At 35.4% G+C, this 15,635-nt stretch overlaps 2 protein-coding genes across 2 annotated transcripts in view; both read left to right on the top strand.

Annotated features, from left to right (window-relative positions):
• Nucleotides 1–2,461, top strand: part of atpaf1 (ATP synthase mitochondrial F1 complex assembly factor 1) — a 6,755-nt gene extending 4,294 nt beyond the window's left edge. The window contains exons 7-9 of the mRNA XM_056447763.1: nucleotides 1,554–1,649; nucleotides 1,725–1,832; nucleotides 1,910–2,461. Of these exons, the coding sequence (XP_056303738.1) occupies nucleotides 1,554–1,649; nucleotides 1,725–1,832; nucleotides 1,910–2,086 (381 nt within the window). The 3' untranslated portion in view covers nucleotides 2,087–2,461. The remainder of the gene's footprint in view (nucleotides 1–1,553; nucleotides 1,650–1,724; nucleotides 1,833–1,909) is intronic.
• A 2,272-nt stretch (nucleotides 2,462–4,733) lies between these two features.
• rab3b (RAB3B, member RAS oncogene family) lies at nucleotides 4,734–12,449 on the top strand. The gene is made up of 5 exons (XM_056448239.1): nucleotides 4,734–4,969; nucleotides 7,089–7,313; nucleotides 10,042–10,160; nucleotides 10,241–10,365; nucleotides 10,436–12,449. Exons 2-5 carry the CDS (start codon nucleotides 7,089–7,091, stop codon nucleotides 10,618–10,620), a joined length of 654 nt encoding a protein of 217 aa, XP_056304214.1. The 5' UTR covers nucleotides 4,734–4,969; the 3' UTR covers nucleotides 10,621–12,449.
• The last annotated feature ends 3,186 nt before the right edge of the window (nucleotides 12,450–15,635 follow it).

Raw genomic sequence — 15,635 nt, forward strand, 5'->3', positions numbered from 1 at the left:
ACAACCAGTGGGGTCCAATTTACAAATGAGTCACTTTGGGTTGGTTTCATCTTATTGAATCAAACATAGAGCAATGTCAGAGTAGCTAGAATCCTGAAAGAATCACTGTAATGAGTCTTTTTAGTAAAGCAAACATGAATTATAACCAATCTAGTCTGATTTGCAAACAGTTCACTTTAATAAGTCAGTTCTTTTTTTTTATTGAATCACTTTAAGGAGTCAGTTTATTTTGTTGAGTCAAGCACTTTTAAGTTTTGCAAATAAATCACTTTGAGTCAGTTTCACTAGTGTTTTAGTTAGATTACTGAACAAATCACTTCAATGTGTCTGCTCTTTTTAATTAATCAAAAACACCACAACCTACATGGTTAGATTCTCAAAAGAATAACTTTTTATTGATTAAATCAAATGACTCTCATGATCAGGTTCGTTTTTGTGAAAAATTTAATTTTCATCAAATTATACCAAAATGACTCCTATGAACCATTTGATTTTAGTGATTCATAAATAACCAGTGGAGTTCAATTCCCAAATCAGTCACTTTGGATTGATTTTTTTCAACTCCATGAACCAAACATAATCACTGTCAGAGTAGCTAGAATCCTAAACAAATCACTATAAGGAGTCAGTTCTTTTGAATGAATCATGCACTTCAAAATTCATTCATTCGTTTTCCTTCAGCTTAGTCTTTATTCTAGAGGTTGCCACAGTGGCATGAACCGCTGCACTTTAAAATTTCCAAATGAATCACTTTGGGTCAGTTTCACTACTGTTTTGGTTAGATTACTGAACAAATCACTTCAATGTGTCTGCTCTTATTAGTTAATCAAAAAATACACTGTCAGAGTAGCTACAATCCTTAATAAATCACTTTTAATGAATTTAAAAAAAGCACTGTCACAATAGCTAGAATCCTGAATGAATCAATGTAAAGTTCTTTTTAATGAATCAAGCAGCGCAACCAGTGTAGTCTGATTTCCAAACAGTTCACTTTAATGAGTCAGTTCATTTTATTGAATCAATCACTTCAAAATTTCCAAGTGAATGATTTTGGGTCAGTTTCACTACTGTTTTCGTTAGATTACTGAACAAATCGCTTCAATGTGTCTGCTCTTATTAGTGAATCAAAAAAATGCACTGTCAGAGTAGCTACAGTCCTGAATGAATCACTTTAATGTGTCAGTTCTTTTTAATGAATCATGCAGCGCAACCAGTGTAGTCTGATTCTTAAACAGTTCACTTTAATGAGTCAGAACAAATTACTGTTTTGAGTCCATTCGTTTGACTGAATGATGCTGCACAACCAGTGTAGTTCGCTCTTAATTAATGGCACTTGACGTTAAAATTTTTAAGCGATTTATAAACGTACACCACAACCATTATAGGCCATTTCCTGAACGAATCACTGAGAGTTGGTTTCATTTTATTGAACCAAACAGTTTAACTGGACATCTGAACAACTCGCTTTGAGTCAGTTCTTTTTAGTGAATCATTCTAAATTTCAATATGAGATTCGCTTCAGTGTTAATCATGTGATTTGTCAATCATTGCAGTTTCTGTACGCTCTGCCCCAGAATGAGGGTTATGAGTTTTTTGTGGGCCAGTGGTCTGGTAATCAGCTGCACTTCACATCTTTAATCAATGTTCAGGTATAGTTTCTAAATCTTTCGTTAAAATTGCACACCATCTTCCTGCACCAATGCTAAAAATGCTTCGTATTTCAGACTATGGGAGAAAATGCGCCCAGTCAGCTTATTTTATACCACTACACAGACCTGCAGAAGGACAAAGATATAGTTTTGATGACCGCTGAGATGGACAGCAAATTTGTGGTAAGTTGGATTCATTTACACAATTTAATTAAGCAAAACAAAACGACGAATTCAATGTTTTTGTAAATCTCTTTCAGACGGTCCACCAGGCACAGTGTTTGGCCAATCAGGTGCAGCTGTTTTACGGATCGCAGAGGCTTGAAACTTTCCGATTGGTCGAGACCTTCAACCACAAACCGGAAGAGTTTAAACACATGGCTGTGATCGCAGAACTAGAACAGAGTGGAATTGGACCGGCGGTCACTACGAAGTAATCATCAAAAGACACTAAATATGAATTTTGTCTAATGTGGAACATCACCTTTGGACAGAAACAGTCTGGTGAGAGTCTTGGCAGCCGCATAAAAATAATATAATATGTGTTTCAGTAGATATGAGTTAAACAAACATTCGCGCGACATGATTATCTGCTACTGTGTATGCAGATTCTGTGTATTGTTTCTCATTTGACTCCTGATGAATATCACGATTAAAAAAAAATAGAAAACGTTAAAAATTACAGTGCAATACATTGTTGCCTGCAGTTCTATTAATGGCCACTGGTGTCGCTATTAACAAGTGTCTGAATTCTAAATGTAGTTCTGCTAAAAACAATATACCGGTTATCAATAAAAAAAGTGTAATTAAAATGATTAAAAGTTTTATTAAAGAAATAATGCACAAAAATATATTAAATTGTCATTTTAATTGCACTAAAGAGGTTTTATTGTGTATTGTATTCATTTGAAAACTGTTTAATAGATCAAGCCCTGGTATCATTAATATTACTACGTTTTAGATTTTTCTGCATTGCTAAACCTAAAATATTACACTTCACAACTATTTTACATTTTGACAAATTAGTGGCTAATTTGTTTCATTTTATTTTAGTTTTTTGCCATTATTGTGACAGTAGTTAGATTGGAAGTGACATTCGGAGAGAGGGGATTCGAACTTAGGACATTTGAAGTGCAGCTGCGCTAAAGGCTATTTCCAACAATGGCTAATTTGTAATACATACACTTTAATTTGTACATTTACATACATTTCGCACTGATGGTTAAGAGGTTGGGTCTTTAATTTTTAAGTTTAACAAAATATTAAAAAAAAAAAAAAAACTTCCGTTCCAGTTTTGGGGTTGGTTGAAGGGCATCATCACTATATCACAGATATATCATAAGTATTTTACATTTAAGCTAATTTAACATTTTATTTGTTACGAATATAACGTCATGCTTGGTATTTTAACATGACCTTAGTATCACAAAGTTATCTGTGGCCCAATCGGTTTAAATTGTTTTGTTTCTTCAGATTTTTTTTTTTTTTGGTTGTGTTTACTGTACAGGAATATATATTCCCTTAGCATTGCCTCAGAAAGACTTGTTTTGAGTTTTTGGGGTTATTGCCTGTTGAAAGTAATTTTTTAAGTCTAATAGGCAAATTACCAGTTTGTAAACATTCAGGATGCGCACACTCCCAATAGATATTGGATAAGACGAAATGGCCAAGCATCCATTCCAGCCCGAAATATACAAACATCTCATTGAAACTCCAAGTGATTTTACAAGAGAGAAGTTAAAGACCTACAAGTCTTTGGATGCCTACAATTTTGTTCTGTGTGGTCATGTGCAAGAAATACCCAGGTTCTGCCTAGCCAAAGACAAGGAAAGAAGACAGAGCTATACAAGGCCCCATCAACAAGCAAAACAACTGCATTCTGATAGCGAATTGCAGCTGTATGGCAGGGTATGTGAACTGAGACTCTTACGTTTCATTCTAAGCATTCAGTGTCCGCAGTTTAATTAATCATATGTAACTGTTTTTGCTAAAATCATTACTGCAATCAAAAACTAGTAATGTGTATGATTCAGCATTGAGTGAACTTACCTGATTTAAAATGAGAACTGCAGTCGAGCATTTTTAATTCGGTCCTCACTTCGTTCAGAACTTCTGATGGCTGTTAGCCAAGACATCTGCGGTTGGCATTAAAAGCAGTGTGGTGTACGCTAAAATTTAAGTTTTCTAGTTTTAGACTTTCGATTTTGGCATCCTACTGCACAACACGACATGTTTGCTATTGCAACCAATCTTTTTTTGCAACCGGTATTTGCGGTTGAACCGGGGTAGTCATGTGTGACGTAGGTTGGTAATTCCCCTATAAGTTTGATTTTTATGTTCGATGGGTGAGGAGAATAATGATGCATAACTCAAGGAAACGCAATCAACCCAATCTCAAGGAGACGTAAGTATTTTACATATTGTCATAAAAGTGGCTAATTTGTAAAAATTTATGTGATTTTATTCATATGAAAATATACTATTTTTAAAATTTGTGCACTCAAACATCACCCCTAAACCTGCCCCTCATTGGGGGATTAGCAAATCAAACTAAAATATATGAATGAGGTTGTAAAAATGAATACAAATTAGCAACAAAATCAACAAGTTATGAATTGCCTTGAGTGTGCATAGCGTTAATATACCCAGTTTATTTTCTCACAGTATATATTTGATAAACATTAGATTTTTTTTTTACCATTTAACGGAAGTTACATGCATAATTCACGGAAAGCCTCATGGGGTGTCGATTGTCGTTTGTAAGTCAGTTGAAATGTAACCTATTATTCTAATATTTTCCCAGTGTTGAGTTGCGGCTGGAACGGAATCCGCTGCGTAAAACATATGCTGGATAAGTTGGAGGTTCATTCCACTGTGGTGACCCCTGATTAATAAAGGGACTACGGCGAAAAGAAAATGAATGAATGAATGAAAAATCTAATCTCTTTTTGAATATTATCCTTCCTAATGCCATTAATTAAGCGTCTCTTAAATGTTCAAATACTTTATAGGCTCAGTGTGTTCATAAACCGGTTTTAACCGTTTACACTCAGCGTCGATTCAGACCCACACTGTAACGTTAGTAATAAACGCCGGTTATATTTGTTGCTGTCGCCCCACCCAACGATACACAGCGCGCTTTCAAACAAACCTACCGAAATATCCACAGAAAACCGCCATCATTAGCTACTCTACACGCTATTAAACCCGCTAAACCAGGCGTTTTGTCCGCTGAGTGAGTGAAGACGCGTCGTCAGGTGCTGCAGCGTCCATAAACGCCCACCTAGAAGAGCACCAGACGGAGCCGCGCGACATCCGAGGTGACTTTCTCCATCATATAACATTAATAACGCGTGTCTGTCGGGCAATGTCGTCCGTCAGGGTGTCGATAATGTGTCGATAACAATTGTGAACGAGCTCTCATGTTCAGAATGATGTCCTGTGATTATGCAAGGATGTGTTTCTGCTATGAATGGATGGAGCTGCCAAATGTCACTCGTAGATGAACCTGTTATGTTGATTCTGGGATGCTTTAACGATGTTGTCTGCAAGCAAAACACTGTGAAATGAGACGAAGATAGAGAGAAATTATGCATCAGTAGATCATTATCATGAGTTGTTTTGATGATGCATAGACCACAGCTGACGGTCATTTATTTATTTATTTATTTATCATGGCTGAGGTTTGAGCTTGTTTAATTTACTATATATATATATATATATATATATATATATATATATATATATATATATATATATATATATATATATATATATGCAATAGAAAATGGAATATAAAATACAAAATACATAGGCTTCATGGGTTAATTTTAATTAATAAACATAGATTAATTATAATATAAATTAATAAATCAGGGGGAAAATAAATAATATAAAATCTATTTGAAATTTTGTAGTTTGAATGCTTTAATACTTTTCTAAAATATTCAATTTTATACAAGCTTTATGAATCAATTCATGGATTTAATATGTATATTATAATAGATTTTATATTTCTTACATGAAATAATAAAAGTATTAAATGTAATTAAATTAATACATATGTATTATTATTATACAGTGCTAAATATTCAAAATAACTTGTGCATTTTATATCAATTATTTTATTATGTATTTATATCTAAACTTATAAAAAATGATTTAAAACACAAATGTACTTAACTTTTAACTTAAAATATGTTGTAAATATTTATTAATTGTAATGTGTAATATTATGCAAAATAAACAACATTTGTATTTTATACAAATAAATATTTTTATATTTTTGTAGATATGAAGAAATGTAAATTTGTTTTTATAAAATAATAAAGACATGAAATGAAGTACTTTAATAAATATGCATAGCATTCAAATTCATAGAATAAAATAGTGATAATATCATTATAAATTAAAAAGTAGACTAAAAAGTAAAATAAATAAAATTAAAAATTTAAAATCATTAGACTACATGTAAATAAATACATATACATATACAGTTGAAGTCAGAATTATTAGTCCCCGTTTATTTTTTCCCCCAATTTCTTTTTAACAGAGATTTTTTTCAACTTTTTTTTAATCATTGCCATGATGACTGTAAATAATATTTTTCTAGATATTGTTCAAGACACTTTTATACAGCTTAAAGTGACATTTAAAGGGGTAACTAGGTTAATTAGGTTCACTTTGGGCAATTAGGCAAGTTATTGTATAACAATGGTTTGTTCTGTAGACAGTCGAAAAAAAAATTCCTTAAAAGGGCTAATAATTTTGACCTTAAAATGGTTCATAAAAAAATTTAAACTGCTTTCATTCTAGCCGAAATAAAACAAATAAGACTTTCTCTAGAAGAAAAAATATTATCAGGCATACTGTAAAAATTTCCTTGCTCTGTTAAACACCATTTGGTAAATATTTAAAAAAGGGAAAAAAATCAAAGGGGGGCTAATAATTCTGACTTCAACTGTATATTTAAACATGCAATAGAAAATAGAATATAAAATAAATAGGCTTCATGTATTAAATTTAATTGCTATACTTTTCTAAAATATTCAATTTTATACGAATTTTTTATTAATTTATTTACAATATTATTATAAAATAAAAAGTAGGCTAAAAGTCATTAAAATTAATAAAATTAAACATTTAAAATCATTAGACTATATATATGTGTGTGTGTGTGTGTGTGTGTGTGTGTGTGTGTGTGTGTGTGTGTGTGTATAATTTAAATATATATATGTAAATAATATCTATATATAATGTAAATATATATGTAAATAATATATTTACATAATATGTATAGAATATATATAGAATATAATATTATATAAATTTTAAAATGTAGTTACATTTATTAATATTGACGTTATTTATTAATTAACAGGGTTGATACTATTGTGTCTTGTTGCTCAAAATATGTTCTCCTCTGCACTGTATTAACAGATGGCAAAAGCAGACCAGCGCTTTGGTCAGAAAGATGGATCTGATCAAAACTTCGACTACATGTTCAAACTCCTGATCATCGGCAACAGCAGCGTAGGCAAAACCAGCTTCTTATTCCGATACGCAGATGACTCCTTCAGCAGCTCGTTTGTCAGCACAGTTGGCATCGACTTCAAGGTGAAGACGGTTTACAGAAACGACAAGCGAGTCAAGCTCCAGATATGGGTGAGTGCATGTTTGCAGCATGTGAATGAAAACCATGCTATTTTTAGCCCCACATCCTTTGTTGTTCAAATGTAATTGGCTGACATCATTTAAATCATTATTACAAATCCTCATCTGCTACATTATGCACAAAACAAATCTCCCTACTGCAATCACCTCCGAGCAGGCTGTGAATAAGAGCCATGTTTTTTTTCTGGAGGAAAAGAAAGCAAGCGGCATCTTTTCTCCCCCCCCTCCACATGCATCAACATGGGCGCTGGTTGGCATAGAGACAGACCCTCTCAACCAATCAGAACTGCCCCTGAGGGTTTGGGGGGCAGGACAGAGCACAGCGCCGGGTGACAAGTGTGACACAGCCACAGTTTGTGATCATTCATAATCTGAGCGCATTGATTGTGAGATGGTAAAAATAGGCTTTCATTCAAAACAGCTGCGGGGGAAAGTGCTGCCACGTGGAACCAAACGAAAAAGGCTTTAAATAAAGGCATGCTCATAACAGAGAAATGATAGCGTTTCAGTAAAGCATGCATTTAGGTTGTATGCGTATGTTTTTGGATGTGTTGTTTTAATGAAGCTTTGAAGGTTATGATATGGCACACTGTTAACCACCAAGATTTTTACATTTATTTACATATCGTTCTTAGTCGTTTTTAAAATTAGTAAATTAATTATTTTTAATTAATAAATGATATCATTTGTAATAATTATTTATGTCAAATCATGTAAACATAATAATAAAACTATTATGTTGTGACTTTTTTTTAAATAAAAATGCAATGAAATACATCAAATATTTTTACAATTCATTCAAATTATGTAACCCCATTTTTATAATTTATAATATTTAATTATATGCAATGTATATTTTGAAACAGTCTATTCTGTCATTTTGTTATATAGGCCTACATAAACTATTTGTCATATGTTTGGATCTAAAACAAATGGATCTAAAATCAAAAATAAGGCTGTGAGAGGGCTGATCTTCCCTACTGTATAGTACGTGAAGAACAGTAGCATGTCCCGATACACACGGTAGTATTCAAAGCTCCTCAGTAGGCGAAAAGTACGCAGATGATCTACTACTTCTAAACACTTAATGGATGGCATTTAATGGAGAGTATACTATCCCATGAGGCTTCACGAGAGAATTTATGAATGAGTGTAAAGCGGCGCAATTGATGCAGATAGGTCTTGTTATTAAAACAGCCGATTCGAATGTTATCACTCGATCGAATGGGTGTTATCAGTGGTTATCAGCTGATAGATATGGGCCATCTTTGAAATTCATATTTTCTAAAGGATGCTTTACTATAAAATATTTGTGTGTATAAGATTAGTCAGTACCAAAGCCAAAACTGGAACTAATTTAACAAAAGCTTAAGATCACAGTCCAAATATTATTATGTTGGGTGAAAAATATTAAACAAATTTATAATTTGCATTAATAAATCCGGACAAACATAAATAATATTAAATTTAGTTGAAATTTTGTAGTTTGATTCAATGAGAAATATTCATTTTCAAAAGGGGCTGTACTAATTTATGCTGAGCACCATATATTGTGTAGTGTTCAAGATTTGAACATGCATCACCTGAATGAGCACCAGAGCTAAATGTGTACCTTATGTGCAAACCAAAACCCTTGTTTCTGTTGTTTTCATAAATGCATATTAAATATAACTAGTCTAGCTGCCTCTAAAGTTCAAGGCTGTTGTGGGTGGTTACGAGGTTGTTCCTATGTCATATTTAGGGTATTTACTGTGTTTTTTACCATGTTACCAAGTGACTGCTAAAGTTTTAATAACTTTTGTTATTTTTTTCCATGTGAGAAATGATATAAAGAACTTCAGTGGCGTTCAGCAGCTTAAGCCTTTAAAAAAGATATGGAAAATTATTATATATAAATCACATTAAACGTTCAAGTTGCTGTTGAGTGTAGTTGAGTGAATGACAACTGGTGGTGCTAATAAGATGATTGAATTTTACGTATTGTCCCTATTGACCTTATTCTTTCACATATCGGCTAGGGTAGCCTAATGGTAAGTGTGCCAACAGAGTACGAGTGGGCACAGCCATTGGAAACTTCTTGGCTCGAGACTTCTTTTTTCATTCACCAATGTTCTTTAGCTGTACAAAACGGCTTTGTCAGCTATGCTATGCATTGCCATAAACACAACTGATTGTAGAGCAAGTAGTTTGGCTCTTTACTGCTGTTTATTATTCCTATTTATTTCTATTGACAAATGAATCGGAAGTTCTAAAACAAAAGAGCACAGCACCGCATTGCAGAATAAGGTCAATAAAACAGAAGATTAAAAAAAGGCAGTTTTTGATTGGACATTTTTGACAGTAATATAGTTACCATCATATTTAGCTTTATGAAATTAAAGTGAAATGAGTCTTTGTGGTTTTACCCATACTTGAATTCGGTCGTCTGCTTTTAACCCATCCAAGTGCGCACACACATTTTGAGTGAGAGCACAGGCACACAGTGGGCTTACACCCAGAGCAGTGGGCAGCTTTTACTTCCAGCATCCAGGGTGCAATTAGGAGTTGGGTGCCTTGCTCAGGGGCACCTCAGCTGGGTGTTGAAGAGTGTGGTTTGTTCCCTTCCCCATCTTCCAGGACCAGGAATCAAACCTGCAACCTTTCGGTTTCAAATCCAACTTCCTAACCATTAGGCCCCAACTGTAATTTAAAATAACGTAATTTTCTGTGTTGTCTATAGGATACGGCTGGACAGGAGCGGTATAGAACTATTACTACAGCTTACTATAGAGGAGCTATGGGCTTCATCCTCATGTATGACATCACCAATGAAGAGTCCTTCAATGCGGTGCAGGACTGGTGAGCTGCTTCAATAAACAATCTGTCAGTTTCTATCCATAACAAAGAAATGTATGCCAAATGTGACTGTTGCTTTTCAGGGCAACACAGATTAAGACCTATTCATGGGATAATGCTCAGGTGATACTAGTGGGAAACAAATGTGACATGGATGAGGAGAGGGTTGTGCCTTTTGAGAAGGGGAAACACTTGGCTGACCAGTTAGGTAAGTTATGTGGCCATTCTTAACTCTGATTCATTGGATTGTGATCTGATTCTTTGAATTGTTCTTACAGGATTTGAGTACTACGAAGCCAGCGCCAAGGAGAACATCAATGTCAGACAAGTATTTGAACGCTTAGTCGACATTATCTGCGTGAAGATGTCAGAGAGAGTTGATGTGGAACCACCCATGGTCACTGGTGCCAAAACCACCCGGTTAACTGATAAGCCACCCCAACTACCTCAGAATTGTTGCTGATTTTGATCGCTACTTATGCCAACCTTTTAGCAGCAGATCAAATGTTGTTTGGTTTGATGTTCTGTTGTAAGGCAATCAGAACCGACCTGAGGTGTGTTTCCTGTACTAAGCATAACTTGTGGGTTAACCATCATACTGCGATGCATCGTTAGCTAGTTTCCTGAAACTGCAGTAATATGTATTTATTTTTTTGTTGTTATACCTTTAAACTTACATACCATGTCTTTAGCCTCTTTCACACAGTAATACTGGTATTGGCCATAAAATTACCGGAATGACTTTACCTGTAGATTCAAATATTTACTGTTTACACAGCAGAATTTCAGAAATTTACTAGTAATGTTGGAACTTTTTATCCCAGAAAATTGCCAGGACTAAATTCCTGGTATTTGTTAAAAAAGGGCCTGTTCACATATGATCAATCTACTGGTAATTTTGTATGCGTAAAAGGGGCTCCTTCCATGTCATACCTTCCTCCTCGTCTATCTCTTTGTAACACCTCTATTACTTTATCGCACCTCCACCACTGACAACTTTCTTCCTTGACAAACCTTTTTGTTTTTGTTTGGACCCAATGGTTGTCCTACCTCCAACATTGTAGCACCTCCTTCTTGGACATATCTCTGTCTGTGCTGACCGACTGAAAGTACATCAACTCTGTTCTTTTTTTGCCTCCATTATTGTTGCACATTCTTTCTTGACATCCAACTCTATCATTGATGTGTCTCCTTCTTTTGACAAGCCTCTGTTGTTTTAAACCACCATCAGTGCTGTACCACCTTTGCTGGTGCAAATCCACCCATCATCGTTGTATCTACAACGTGTCTGGCTTTGTCACACCTCCAGCATTTCCATTGTTGTTTCACCTACTTATATCACTCCTCAGTTAATGTTGGACATCCTTTCATTGTTCTTTCATTGTTTACCCAAGGATGTAGTAAGTCAGGGGGACAGAGTTCATAGAACCCAGAGGCTTGAAGAAGTCTGGTTGGGCCCGAATTGCAATTTTGAGGGGGACACTATCACTCCCAATCCCACCGGTCAATTTTTTTGTCACACATCCTTGTCGCATCTTTGACATTGTCATCTCTATTGTTGTCGGGTTGCACCTATGCTAAGAATCACAGAGTTCATAGGACCCAGAGTCTTGAAGAGATGCCCAGAAAGGTGGGTCCCAAATTGCAAATTTAAGGGGAGACTAAACCTGCCTCCCCCACCCCCACCGGTCAATTGTTTTTGTCACACATCCTTGTCACATCTTTTCCCTTGTCACCTCTTTCATTGTTGGATTGGACTCTTGCAACAACAACAATGTCAAACCTTTATTGTTAACTCTTCAAGGGACGTAGTACTTGAATGAAAGGGGGACCAAGTAGTCCATAGGGCCCAGAGGCATGAAGGGGTACACAGTGTCATCTGAGAGGAAACTGGAACATGATATTTGCCTACCACCAAAGCATTTTCCCAAGCAGAAACCTCTGCACAAGGTTAAGCATTCCTAGCAACTCCAATAGATGTATCTGTCTGTATTTGTCACAACTCTTTTATTGTCACCATTCTGTCCTTTCTGCACTTTCACCATTGTCATAGGGCGCACTCACCCTATGCTATCCGAACCGTGCCCAGGCCCGTTTCCCGGATCGTTTGAGAAGTGTGAGTGCTCTGAATCGGGCTCAGGTGCGGTTCAGTTGGCTGGCCCTGGCTCAGTTGGAAGAGGTGTGCCAGAGTGCAGTTCACTTGGGCTCAGGCGCGGTACGCTTGTAGTGTGAGAGCAAAGCACGCCTGAGCCCAAAACTGAAGACGAGACGTGACTTTTAAGGGACCGTTTAACATGTGTTTATTAATTATTCTTACTGTTAAATGAACGCAAGATTATGATCATAGATTATTAAAGACACAAACCCCTCACTGCACGACAGCTGCACCTTTAGCAAACCTCCTATTTCCTGCAGCACGAGGACTTTATGATTGTTTAAAAGCTTCAAAAGTGGCGGATCTGTTCAGCGAAATATTTGACTGTGTGTCACTGCATCCCAAACAACTAAAATGATATAAAGAAATCTCCACTGTGCTGAGCGAGAGCGCTTCTTTAACTGAACAGCGCATCATCAATAACATAAGCATGCTCAGGCCTGAAAGCAACATGAGAGTGGGCCGTCAGAGACACGTGAAGGGGACAAGCGTGCTTCGGCCCGGATCAAGGCAACTGTAAATCGTGTGAGTACGCCCATATATGTCTGTTGACATTTCACCACCGTCATTGTCGCACCCCCATCATTGTCACACCTCTTCATTGAACCACACAGTGGTGTGTTAAGTTGGAAGGAACAGGGAACAGAACGCACATATGGAACTGAGGGACCCACAGTGAAGTCACACCCCCTTCCCCCAAAATAGAGCTATATATATTTAAGGGTGCTTTCACACTAGCACTTTTGGTCTGCACCCAGGTTAGTTTGACATCAGAGTACGATACGTTTAGCTAGTGTAAACGCCGTCTTCTCGGGTGCACACCCATGAACCGTACCCCAGACCGCCAAGTCCTCCTTGCCACCTTCTCGGCTGCCTTTGTGTTCACATTGTCTTTTTTCCTTCTGAACCAGGTACGCTTGCATCATCAAGCTGCTGTTTTGTGTACAGCTGTTGCTAGGTGAAGGCCACAAAATCAACGCCATCAGAGTTACCCCAGACCACCTCTATCGAACTTGGGTTCACTCCAAGCAATTGAACCAAGTGTGAAAGCACCCTAAATGTCAAAAAGTTCTTCAAACTACAGGTTCCAGCCACGCAAGTTTGCATTGCTTGTCAATGGACCTATAGTTTCAGGAAAAACCAAACGTTGGACTGTGTTCATAATGACATATTTAGCTAACGATGCTTTCAGGAAACACACCCCTGTTTGTTTGTAGCTGTCACGCGTGTAGTTCAGTAATAATAGTAGACTTCTAACCTAATCAGTCCATAGGAAACTCAACGCAGGGACTAGAGCAAAGCACAAAATCTACTACTTGGCTCTCAGAACTTCAGTGTTCACTGCCGAAACTAGATCTGTTGTGGCACAATCTCGCTAATCTTATATATTTAATGTAGTATACAAATACTTCAATGTAGGTGAAATAGTGGATATTCTGTTAAAAGGCACAAAAACAAACTCAGACTTTTGCAAAATTGCCATTATGCAAAAATTAGAGTTTTCAGGGTGGCTTAGATGCTCTGATTGGGATTCAGATCAGAAGCAGATGCACGTTGTATGTTGGACTCCATCTATTTTGGGAACGTTTTGAGAATGTGAGCACTTGTTTTGAGCTAGCTTCATGTTAAGAGAGAAAAAATGTGACATTTAGTAAATTAGCAAATAAAAAAACAGCAACCTTAAACTCATGTTGAACTTAGTATTGCCAGAAACCACATGTAACAGTTGTGTGTAATAATAGACTGAACACAATCAGCACATTTCACAGTCAGGTGACGTTCGGTTTGTTACGAAAGTTATTATTATGCTTCGAATCCTTGAGCAGAAGGTTAGGATATATTGTGAATTCGTGCCAGGGTGTCTTTATATTTCAGAAAAACTGTAGCAAATCCCTGTTGGTTCGTGTATGTATAATCTACTTTGGATTTTTATCAAGTGACGTATGAGTGTTTTATGTAACTATAATCGAAATTATTCCAAATGAGATATTTTTCATTCAGATGTTTTAGGCAATTTTTTTTTGTTTCTGAGTAGATCTTTATTTTTATGCTGCTGGAATATATAGGTGTAAGTTTGCTGTCAGTGTATTTTGATTTGTAGACAATATGCACTGGGGCGTACAGTGATTGTACAGTTGTGAATGTTACTTTTAGATGCAATTTGTAACAATAAAATCAATAAAAGCACAAATCACATAATAATACTAATATGTATGTGACAAGCTTGTTATTGTGTATTGATAGGAATCATGCCAGAATAATGATGATTTATGGGTCAAAGATAAAGTATATTTACACTGATTGATAATAGAATATTATTTTTCAACATTAATATTTAATTGATTAAATTCTTTTAAAATATTTTTATAAATATATTATTTTTATATTAATTTTGTAATAGTTTGTTTTGGTTATTACTAATTTAGTCACATAAAATATATTTTAACTTAGACAATAACTGGAAGAACTACAAAATGCAGAAATAAAAATAATTTAATGTTTTAATGATGCTAATAAATGAAAATAGCATTATGATTTTAAATAAATAGTAATAGTTTTAATGAAAATGCTTTCATAACAGTTTATGTTTAAAATTTGTTTTCATAAATACATTTGATAGAACTACTTTAATTAAATGAAATATACATTAATATTAAATAATTTAACATATAGCATTTAATTAAATGTATTCATGTTAATTATTATAAAAAAAGCATATAAAATCCTTTAAAAAAATAAAGTAAAACATAAATAAATACAACCCAAATAACATGCATTTATTTCGTTTGGTTATGAAATCATTTACATCATTAATTTTCTTTTCGGCTTAGTCTCTTTATTAATCAGGGTTTGCCACAGCGGAATGAACCGCCAACTTATCCTGCATATGTTTTACACAGCGGATGCCCTTCCAGCTATAACCCATGACTGGGAAACACCCATACATACTCTTTCACCCACATACACTACGGACAATTTAGCTTACTCAATTCTCCAATACAGCATGTCTTTGGACTTGTGGGGGAAACCGGAGCACCCGGAGGAAACCCACGTGAACACGGAAAGAACATGCAAACTCCACACAGAAATGCCAACTCTTGCTGTGAAGCGACAGCGCCGCCCCTTCATTCACAAAGTTAAAATATAATTCTATTTATAATGTATAAAAATACGTGAAAACAATACACGATTTTATTTTTATTTTTCAATTAGCGAAAATGGTTTAAAATCATTGATAAAATCATCACATACATTACCCGTAATGTGGAAGAACCAGTTCAAGCTGTTCCTAAAGTCAACGCTTATCCTTCATTTGTTGCAGC

The sequence above is a fragment of the Danio aesculapii genome, chromosome 22, assembly GCF_903798145.1.
Source record: "Danio aesculapii chromosome 22, fDanAes4.1, whole genome shotgun sequence".
Lineage (NCBI taxonomy): Eukaryota > Metazoa > Chordata > Actinopteri > Cypriniformes > Danionidae > Danio > Danio aesculapii.